Raw genomic sequence first — 11,885 nt, 5'->3', positions numbered from 1 at the left:
CTGTCTGGCCACCCTGTATAAAGTTGGAGCACAACAGGAGACCAATACCTAAGCGACTGAGAGGTTGATGATGCTTCTAACACGTGACAGATGTGACAAAAAGGAAAGAAAGAAAAGAAAAAAAAAATCTCACCATGACAAAGTGGAGCCATACACATAGAAGACACAGATGAAGAGGTCAAGAAAGTTTTTGGTGATATGGACCTATGCTGGTGTGTTGATTCTACCTCCGCAGCAAATTTGAGATGTTACTTCCCGCCTGCTGCACCACCCCTCATCTGAACACTCCATGGGATTTGTCGCTGTTGTGAACGCACCTGAGCAGAGAATCTCCTGCAGTGTTGTTCATTTGTGATAGGAAACCTCTTGAGCAAGACCCAATCATCTGGAGTTCCTTCGGAGGTCATGTCTGAGAATGTCTTTTCACAACTCTGCTTCATTGTCTCTGAGGATTTGTATTCACCTTGTGCCTTATCGTCTTTCATGAATTTTTTTTTAATTGTGACATACTTTGCATATTGGTCAACTTCTGAACTCAACTGGCATACGTATGTGTCTGAGTTTCCATTGTCCTTTTTATCACTCCTGTGGAAAATGGAGGGTAATTGTCTTCAGCTTGAAGTGATTCCTCTGTAATTGAGTGAGCTAGAAAGTGGCTGCTGGCTCAGAGCGTTTACATTTTTAATGGGTGCTTGATGTTTGATAATGTTTACATTATTTTACCTAACTGTGTTGTATGACTTGGTGGGTTTAATCATATATTTGTCTTAATTGGAAGTTCTTATTAAATCTGTCTTGTCAAATTACCATGGGTGTGTTAGTCTTACAATCAAGTGTGGTCAGACACCCTGTTGGTGCATTTGTATTACTATTTTTAGGCAGCAGCAATTGCAGTATTTGCACAATTGACCAACCAATTCTTATCCAGATCCACTTTTTCAGAATATTAATATTTAGTGGCATAGCCAGAAACACATTGTGTGCCATGCACACTCTGCTTGTTACACACACAAACACACACACACACACACACATAAGCTGTTTGTGCACAAAGTGCACCCTATTCCTCTTCCAAAGCATTCTCATTTATCTGGTAAATTGTCTATTATGACCTTATGGCAATCTGCTGATGCCTAATGACATGACAGTGTCTGCAACTCACCAATGATTTCATAGGAAAACTACAATGCTTTTGAACAATGTGCCTGGTTGCGTGGATTTGATTTGGATTTGCCTGGATTTGAACATGACTGATAGCACCAACCCCAATGTGCTTTAGACCATGAGCTTAGATAAATTAAATAGTGCTCTTTTTTTTAATATAAGAGATGTTGAATAACCCTTGTACGTTTGAAGGTCTTCTGCACAATTGAGGTTACCAATTACCACTAGATGTAATTCCCAAAGTAGGCATTAAAAGATTCTCCAAATTCTTGGTTCTGTTCATACCTCAGTTTTTTAATTAAAGAATTTTTGTCTAACTTAGCTAGTTACACAATTAACCCAGATATGACCACCAAATCATGGCTGGACCAAAATCATGTTACACATGCAGTAAATGTAATGTGTGATCTTTATAAATAGTTTTTGATTTGCATCTCTTATTGTGTAAATCACAAATTAAGGCTCCATTATGCTTCTACGTATCCGTGTGGCGGAGAGGGACGCACGGAGACCAGAGAGTCTTTTTGATTTTTGCTTCTACGACGAAAGTCCGTTTGAAAACAATTCACCGCCAAACCCATAGGTGGCGCAACGGAAGACGAGCTCAGAGAAGCCTACCCCATTTCTGGGAAGAAGAAGTGTACGTGTGTTTATTTACCTCTGTCGGCTTGCCTCCCACACACTGAACCATGGCAACTAACAGAACTAAATAAAGTGACACCCAGCGGGTCAAAATGCTGATGTTATCGTTTCTTAGCGCAGCGGTTCCCCGGTCTTGTTTCCCAACTGTGTTGCTGATTCCACAGCTTGAATCTGCTTGAGGCTACACGGAGCTAGCTAGCTTCCCCCCCAGCTACCACACACAGTCAGCAGGGACTCCCGACACTAACTACTACCCAGTGTTTGCTTCTAACCTGACGGTATTATAGAAACAGTGTCATGATAGAAGTGGAATTAAAGTCGTGACAGCGGGTTTATGCACTGTTACCACCGCAGTCAGCATGGTTGCTAGCCTGCTAGCGCCGTTTTGAAAGCTCGTTAAAACCGTATGTGACCGTGCACACATGCCTTCAGTGCTCTAACGAGCCACCGTCAGCCGGACAACTCCGCTGGCTTAACACACACGTCACATTAATCGTAGAATCGTAGTTGTGTTTGCGTTTATTGTGAAGCAGAAGTTTGATGTCCGGAGATGTGAAATCCGGAAATGACGTCGTACGGAAATTATGTTGTTCGCGGACCAATCACAGCCAAGGGCTGTCCGTGGGGTCTCCGAAATAAACTCGGACAGTTAGAAAAATCAGAGGTGCACGAAAAGCTCTCAGAGGTGCTCGGAGTGGGCGTTTCTCTGTCCGTTTCTGTCCGTGTCATAAAAAACGGAGTAGCATATATCAGCCTCTGGACAATAAACTGGACTGGTCCACCAACACACAGGCCGTCTACAAGAAGGGCCTGAGCCGGCTTTACTTCCTGAGGAGGCTCAGGTCCTTCCACGTCTGCAACAAGATGCTGCAGATGTTCTATCAGTCTGTTGTGGCGAGCACCATCTTCTTTGCTGTGGTGTCCTGGGGTGCGGGCATCAAGGCAAAGGACGCCAACAGACTGAGAAAACTAATAAGGAAAGCAGAGTCTGTGGTTGGCTCTAAGCTTGTCACCCTGGAGGAGGTGGTGGAGGACAGGATGCTGGCAAAACTGCTGGCAATCATGGACAATCCCACTCACCCCCTCCACAAAACACTGGACAAGCTAAGGAGCAGCTTCAGCCACAGACTCATTCAACCCCGCTGCTCTAAGGAACGATACAGGAAATCGTTCCTCCCAACCGCAATAAGACTGTTCAACTCCTCTACCTCTGTCAGAGCCACCATCACAGAACTGCACTAAACCTGTCTCCTTGCACTGTGTACCTGTACAACACTCCGCTCCATATACACTTACTTCACATCATATGTGATATGTGTTCATATACACCATATTGATATTATATATCATTTTATACAATAATATTGTCTTTTGCACACTCTGTCTACATATTCTTAGACTCATAGTATATTATATTACCTATTGTATAGTCAAATACTTATATTCATATTCATACCTCTACTATATATCATATCATACTCTCTGTATATTCTTGTTTACATAAGTCTATATACACATATTTATACATGTGTACATGTTATAATTACTATTATTATATCACCATTACTATTATTATTATATATACTGTTGATGCTATTATTACCATATACTGCTTTTATATTGGTATAATTACTATCATATATAAATATATATTATGTTATATTATATACTATATATACTGTACTATTCTTATATACTGTCTAACAATACCATTACCATCATATCATCAGTACTTTTACCATCATCTTGCCAATGCACCTTATCTACCTATTTTATTGTATTCTAACAATACCATTACCATCATATCATCAGTACTATTACCATCATCTTGCCACTGCACCTTATCTAGCTATTTTATTGTATTTTATCTTGTGCTTCTGTTTTTTTATTCTTTCTACCTCAATATTTTTAATTTTATTGTATTGTATTGTATTTTATTGTATTCAAATATACCGGCTGCTATGACAACTTAATTTCCCTTCGGGGATGAATAAAGTTAAATCTATTCAAATTTATTTAAATTTAACAAATTATGGTCTGATCGAATTGGTTTATGTGGATAGATGTTAAATTTTGACACCATGTGACAAGGTCAAGTGTGTGGTTAAAAAAATCATAACTGGGTTGGTGTACACCACATTGACTGAAACCAATTGAGTCTAATATTGAAATTAATGCAGAACTAATGCTATCATCAGTATCAACATGAATATTAAAGTCTGTATATTCATGACTTTATCTGTAATAATAATAACTTTATCTGTAATAGATAGAAAATAGGATTGGCTGGGTGTGTGTGGCAGATTAAGAGCATGACTTTCAAATTAGATTTAGTTTAGGTTTCAGATTAATTGATAAACTAGATTTACAAATAGTAGCAGCTCCTCCTCCTCGGCCAGATTCTCGAGGAATATCACTGTTTACATGACTGGGTGGAGTATATTAATTTAGGCTGACATATTCTTCAGGATGCAGCCAGGTCTCAGTGAAGACGGGGACAGCAAACCTGATATGACAAGGCAGAGATCCTTCCCACCAGGACAGCAGGTACTTCTGATAGCAGGCCACAACTAATATACGGCTAATTAAACCATTGGAAGACTGAATTAGGCAAAACTTCAGTTGCAAAAGGAAATTTTATTTAACTGATATTGTTAATGTATTTTCTAATTCGGATATTAAGCCATCACCTTCCAATGTATGTGTACTATTTTATGTTCTTTTAAATGGTGGTCTCATTCCGTTGATAGCGTGAATAATCATGGAAATATTCAAGCAGATAAAAACCTTAGAATCATATCTCTAGCAAAATTGTCACTACAGAAGGTAACGTCTGTGTCTCACTGGCTGCGGTTGCGGAACAAATTAGAGTAGTAGATATTCAAGGTCTCGCCTATTTCCTGCCTTTGTGTGCAGTTTACAGCAGAATACATAGTGAAAATGATCCTTCACAACAGTTAAATGTTTATATGTTGAATATGTCATGTAGTGGAAAAAACGTATGGTGGAAAACTATTTTGTAGTTGAAAAGAAACTGAAGAGACCTTGCCCGGTCACTCAGTTTATGAGGACGGCCAGCTCTAGGCAGATTTAAACAAGTGCCATACTTCTTCGATTTTTTAAAGATGGATTTAACTGAACTCTGTGGGATGTCCAGTGAGTTGGAAATATTTTTGTAGCCATCTCCTGACTCATACTTTTCAATGATCATTTCTCTGAGTTGCTTCAATTGTTCTTTTGTCTTTATTTTGCAATTGTAGCAGGAATACTGATGAACCTGATACTGGACCTCCCAGACACAGGTGTTTTTATTCTGCAATCACTTGACACATTTCAACTGCACTCAGGCGATCTCCATTTCAATAATTGTGACACTGCTGGCATCAACTAGCTGGACGTCTGTTGAATTAGGTCAGTCACTTTAGAGGGGGAGAATATTTATGCAAACACTTATTTTACACTATATATTTTGTATTTATTGACGTTAGTTTGTAAAAATCTGTTTTCACTTTGATATGAAAGAAGCTTTTTTTGCAAATTCTTGTCAAAAAATCAAAATTATATTGACCATGATTTCATGTTCATACATTAACAAAAGGGTGAACCATCCAAGGGGGTGAATACTTTTCATAGGCATTGTATGGTAAATGGTAAATGGACTTGTATTTATATAGCGCTTTTCTAGTCTGATGAAGACCACTCAAAGCGCTTTACAGTACAGTTTCACATTCACCTATTCACACACACGTTCATACAGTGCATCTACTTGCAGCACTTTGTTATTCTATTGGGGGCTATTGAGGGTTCAGCATCTTGCCCAAGGACACTTCGGCATGCAGATGGTTCAGGCTGGGGATCGAACCGCCTACCTTCAGGTTGGAGGACGACCACTCTACCCCTCAGCCACAGCCGCCCACGCATTGTATGCAACAATCCCTGATGTTGGGGATAATTGTTACCAAAATACTAGTTTTGAAGGAAGGAATGAAATTCAATGTCCTCACCTTTCATCCAAGTATGGATGTAGGAAGTATGAAATCATATCTGCAAGGCATCTGTTATTTTGATTTATTTTAATATTTTATTCCTTTGTTTTATGTATGTTTTCCATGTTTTCCATGTTTAAATGCTAAAGTCTGTCAACTGTCTTTATGTTTTTTGTCACCAACCCCAAAAAAGCTTTAAAATAAAATATTTAAAAATTTTAACTTGAAAAGAAAACCAGAAGGCCTCTGGCCCCCAAATGTTCTCCCTGGCCTACATATTCTGCTAAGTCACATGCATGACCTCTTTATAGAGATTAGGTACACGGTCACTTCTGTTGTGATGATAGTAAAGAGTCAGAGAATATATTACTAGTTAAAAAATTACGATTCTTTTTATTAATCCAAAACCTGCTATAATCTCAATTCAGTGACAAAGTCACCACTATGAGCTAACAATATATTCTAAACATCTTGGTTGACCAAAGGTTGTTGTGACCGTAAATGAAGAGCAGAGGCCACACAAATGGGACAAGTAAAATTACTGACATTACTCTTTCTTTTTTCCCTCCCCCTCTGGGGGAGACTGAGGTGTGGATACATGAAGCAGCAACAGTCCACACAGAGTGACAGAGATGCCTGTCCACCATAGAACAGCATGTGTCTCTCCAAAAATCAGCCTTCCCAGGAGGGCCTGAAGACACAAAGCAAAGAGAATTGTGAAATGGCGATGAGGCCCAAACCTAAACACTTTCACTAAAACCTTATGTATTATATTATAAGAGAGCTTACTGAGGAGATGAAATTGGACGCAGTGGTAATCACTGTAGCTCTGGCTGTAGAGGAGCAGTGTCGGAGAGCCTTAGAGAAGAACGTCCACATGACAGTGTTGCAGGTGAACAGCAGAGCTCCACACAGCAGCCGCAGGGGGGCGTGGAGCTGTAAACACAAACATGGAAAAAAGGACAGCAGGGGTCAGCTACAGATGTTCAGTGTGGTTCAGATCTGACAAGTTGTCAAAATAGCTGCTGTAATCAATCTGTGCCCACTTCTGTAAATTTATTTGTTCCATAATAATATATATTGGTGTACTGAAAGATATGTAACATGAAATTTAAAAAATAACTAAATGATATACATGTACAGAGGAAAACAAAATAATAAACATCTAGAAGTACTGAAATAAAAAAGAACAGGCAAAAGTTATTATGATTATGTGTATTGGAAGGTTTTACAAAGGACACAAACCAATCTTGCTGTTCAATGCTTTGTGTGGTTTGAAGCTATATTGGCTACTGATCTATGATGCCGAAAAATGTAGTTATTACATATTGAATCCTTTCTTTAAAATCTCAGAAAAAACGCAAGCTGCAGGACCTGAAGACAGAGGATGAAGGTGTACTTTCTGATTGGTTAGATTTTTTTTACAGAGTTTGCACAGTGTTTCCCTATTGGTGTCTACCTGAAATGAGGGATGGTTTCTGTCTTTACTGGCCCTGGTGTTATTCCTTCAGAGTTACAATGTGCTGTGACGGAACTAAATTTGTAAACTTGGCCTTTTTTCCATAAAGCAGGGAAGTAGAATGAACATCATCAGTACTTTAAAAAAAAAAACTAAAATGGCAGATTTATCTCAGGTAAGGGGATTCTTACATGTGAGTTATTAGATGTGTTATAACTAGCCCTGGTGTTATTCCTTTAGAGGTACAATGTGCTGTGATGGAACTAACTATGTTAATGTGACATTTTCCATAAAGCAAAGAAAGACTGAACATCCTCATTAATATTTTTAGAAACTGAAAATGGCTGAGGAATAATCTGAGGAAAGGTGATTCTTACATGTGAGCTCTAGGCTTTGTTATGGCCTTCTTGTACCTTGAACACTTCTGAAAATTGAATACTCCCATTGATCATGTTGCAAACATAAGGACATTTTAAAAAACATTATGAGGATGCTGGATTAGCTTGATGGTCCTTGCTAACTTCATGAGTTCATACTGAATACCATTTTTACAATGTCAAAGACTTCACTATTCAGTGATGGAATATAAATAAATAAGTGCACCTCTTCAGGTAATACAGGCTACATAGAGAGTAGTGCAACAAACTCCATAACCAATCAGTTGAGCGAGAATTTGTGATTCCGTTCTTCAGTTTACCATTCTCATTGACATTGTGAAGACATGGCCAAATACTCACACCACTTTATATGAGGACACACTTGCCTTTTTAAGCCTCCTCAAACAGATGCTACAAGTAGATTTAGAATACAAAATTACTATCATATAATAACAAAGGTATCTATAAAATTGAAAACATTTCAATTTTATCCTGACCGAATGATCACAATTAAGGTCATAGAATTTAATTGCATAGTCAAAAATGGTGATTGTAGGCAACACTGTAGTATTGTCTACCATGTTTACATATTTGCTATGTCTAATACGCAATATTTGTAAACCACGAGGTAACTAACCAGATTTAAGGATGGGTCACATGAAATTAAGATTTCATCTTTTTTTACCATAATCCTTATGACTCTGCATTATCTATACCTGCTCTGGGCTCAAATTAATAGCCAATCCTCTCTGTAGGAGGAGAGTTGGATGTCTGGTATCCCCCTTTTTTTTAAATACCTTTTCCTCTCGACAAAAAGTATTTGCATATCCTGGGCTTTAACTTTAAGTGTTTTTTCTGCTTTAACATGGCTCTATTTCATTAATTTGACAGATTATAGCTCACCTAGTCCGTTTTACCTTCCAAAGTACCTTTTAGGGGCTATAAGACATGAGGTTCTTATGAACAGGGGCTGCATTTTAACAGCAATTTGAAGAAATACATTTTTGTGCTTTCCTAGTTTTATTGGTTTGTGTTCTTATCCAGTTATATGGGTTAACCCTAACCCTATAACCCTAACCCTTTTTTCAAAAGGCCATACATACATTTAATTACATCATGTTTTTCTCAGTGGCCTTCTGATATAAATTTAACATGCATTGACTATTCCTCATATCCCGTCTTCTTTAAAATAAAGTACAATGTTGAGAAAGGGACAAAACATGGAACTGTTACTTACCCAGTCACAATCTGTAGTTCCACCGTATTTTTCCATAGTTAACTTACACACATCTCTTATGTAGTCTGCACCAAGGGACAGCTTTGCAGACAGAGACGCGGCCGCACTCAAAAACCCCGCTAACAACGCGCAAACAGACCACGAAAGCATACTTGACGTGGGTATAATGAGTGTCTCTTTTGAATTGGAGGCTATAGTCCCTGGTTTGTTTCCAGTAGTATTTAGAAGAAACATCTGCTAAATGAACGTCAACAGTTACGAGCAATACAGTGACGACAAAACCCAAACCTTCAATTACTAGGGCCGTGTTCCATTAAGCTCGGCCGTCGCAACGCCGTAGTAAAACGTCTAAAGACTGGACTGTACTATGCGTACGACACAGTAAAAACTACAGCTTTCACTACTGTTGGTATACGGAAGGGCCATCTTGCATTTCGAAGTCGGGGGTAGTGAGGTTCGTCGGACCTTCCGAGTCGAGATTTCGACTTGAGGGGGCGTTCCAGTTGCAACTTCCGACTCGTGGGTCGGGAATTCCGAGCTTTGAGGTTTATGAAACGGAGCATAGTGCCCAATTCATGCTTCAGCCTAGAAGCTACGTCGTAGGTACGCACAGGGAGCCGATAATCCATAGTTGTGGGTAGGAATGTGAGTCGCGCTGCAATTACACCGCCGAAACGCTTGTGGCGTTAGAGTTTCTGTGTTGAGTGACTTCCGTGCCTTACGGACAGTCAAAGCGACACCCACTACACGGCACGCCTACTACATTATCTGTGAGCGACACGTATGACACTATAATCCAGACTTTACATGGTAAATTGAAATCTTGGCTCCTCCTCTAGCAACACTAAAGAAAGCATTTTCCCTTTTGAAATTGACTTTCCGATGCAGAAGATGTCCGTTAGTGTCTCCGCTCGCTGCCCCCTGAGCAGCTCACTGTCCTCACCGGTTACCAGAGTGAAGACTTTATGACTGAGGTCTGCATTGGACAGCAATATGAAAGGACAGTAGGCTACCATCCCAAAACAAACATAAAATGACTTACATTATCTGTTTAATTGTTAACAGGGTCTGCAAAGTAGTAAAGCTGGCAGTCACTGTAATCCAACCCCAGGGTGTGTATTTTCGGAGCAGTGGGCACTAAGTGAGAAAAACACATTATATGTTGTACATTACAGTTACTTTAGCTGATTAGTTCAAAGTGTAGGACTCATCTACAATCAATGTCAAAGTATAATGAGCTCGTTTTTCACTCTTGGTTCGGTGTCCCCAACCTGTGAGTGGTGGGAGAGACAACTCTCTCGTTTTGAGTTTGGGTTGTACAGTGTTGCTGTCCTTTTATACAGTATATTGTACGTTTAAAATATATACATTAGAATTAAAGCAAAAAGAACAACAGAAAAGTTAAGAGGTTGACAAAAACATTAACTTACAAGAGGTGGAGAGACACATACAATTTGTGGGGTCAAAGTCTTAAGTTGTTTCTCCCTGTAAATAAAAAAGGGATAAAGAGATAAATTACATTTAAAGTGCCCATATTTTACACCTTTCCGGAATTTAATTTGAGGCATTGGTACACCTAAGATGATAATATCAGTGTTTTAAAGTTGAAATAACTGCTGCAATGTGTATTTCCATATCATCTCTTCTGCCCATAGACTGAAAACGCAATTGTGCAATGTCTGTTTCCCCAGGAGGGGATGTAGTCTGACCATGAATGATTTCAGATGATGTATGTGTATTTATATGTATATAAAAATAAAACTACATTATCTTCATCTTTTCTCTTACAACTTGACTTGCTAGTTTAGAGAGAGTAGTACATATCAGCCCTCTCTCCCTGGCGATTCATCTACTCCTTACTCTAATCAAAAATATGTTAATTGAAGACAGGATAAATACATACAGGTTAATATTTCGCTTTATTTTCACAGACCAATTTGAACAATCTTTTCAGTCTTGTACAGTCAGTTTCTATGGGGTACATCCCGAATATATCTGATGGCGTGTGTTTTCTATGACCTGCACGAGTTGTGGTGATAACATATGTATTAAGAGCGCATCACAGCACAAGCTACGGTAGACACGGTTATTTTGACATTTAAACATGGCCATTCAATGTGTTTCACTTGCTAAAGTATTGATACCAAATGTATAATAAACATAAACAATTATTTTGAGGATCTTCACAGGCCGGTGTTCCAGTTTAACTGGTGATCATGGCAACTGGTGCTATGTTTATTCCAGATGTTGCTGGTCGGTTGCAGACTCTGTGGCAGATTCGTCATTTTCACAAAGCACTTGTGTGTGAAGTGCGGTGATTTAATGAAGGTGCCTTTGAAATAAACATCAAACAAAAAAACCTTCAAGAGTTAATGTAATGTGTCTGAGGCAACATCACATTGAGACAACAATATAAATCATATGGGTAAAAAATAAAGATGGTGTAAAAATCTTGAAAGGGTTTCGAAACGACAAGCCAAAGCAGTATTGGTTTCCGGCCTGATGACAATCTGTCTGTCTGTCTGTAACAGATATGTCGAGAACTTCTCAACCTGGCTTGAGTATATGGTGGATCCTAGGCCACAGTCCCAGAGCTTGGTGCTCTGTCCCTATCCAGGTCCAACTTATTATATCCGGATCTGGTGTCCTAGCCAGTGGGGGCACAACAGCAGAAGGCTTAGCTGAGGGAATAAGGATGAAAAGAACAAAACCATAATTGGCAACATGTATGTAATTTTGGTGGAAGTGGTGTTTTTGTCTTTGTTGTAAAACAACAACCAAATCTAGCTTAAGTGCCTCAAGCTGAAGTCATCTCAAACTAGTTAACATTTTATTAACGTCATGTTTAGCTACCTGCAACGACTTCCTTTCTCACATATCAAACTCAAACTTTTAGCAACAGGTGCGTGCAAAAGCCCCGTTACTTGAATTCAATTTGGGATTTCTCTATTTTCTCTTGGTTGGAGATCTGTTGGAAAAATTCAAATAATGTAGATATACAAATCAAAAACACATGTATG

The 11,885-nt window shown here is 38.9% G+C and overlaps 1 protein-coding gene across 1 annotated transcript; it reads right to left on the bottom strand.

Annotated features, from left to right (window-relative positions):
• Positions 1–6,158: 6,158 nt before the first annotated feature.
• Positions 6,159–9,527, bottom strand: LOC133014032 (transmembrane protein 42-like). Its single transcript, XM_061081149.1, has 3 exons — positions 8,866–9,527; positions 6,582–6,728; positions 6,159–6,483 (listed from the first exon to the last, which is right to left on the bottom strand). Exons 1-3 carry the CDS (start codon positions 9,097–9,099, stop codon positions 6,340–6,342), a joined length of 525 nt encoding a protein of 174 aa, XP_060937132.1. The 5' UTR covers positions 9,100–9,527; the 3' UTR covers positions 6,159–6,339.
• Between the last annotated feature and the right edge of the window lie 2,358 nt (positions 9,528–11,885).

Source organism: Limanda limanda, chromosome 11, assembly GCF_963576545.1.
Source record: "Limanda limanda chromosome 11, fLimLim1.1, whole genome shotgun sequence".
Lineage (NCBI taxonomy): Eukaryota > Metazoa > Chordata > Actinopteri > Pleuronectiformes > Pleuronectidae > Limanda > Limanda limanda.
Note: the sequence above shows the minus strand (reverse complement) of the source record. Positions and strands in the feature narration are given on the sequence as shown.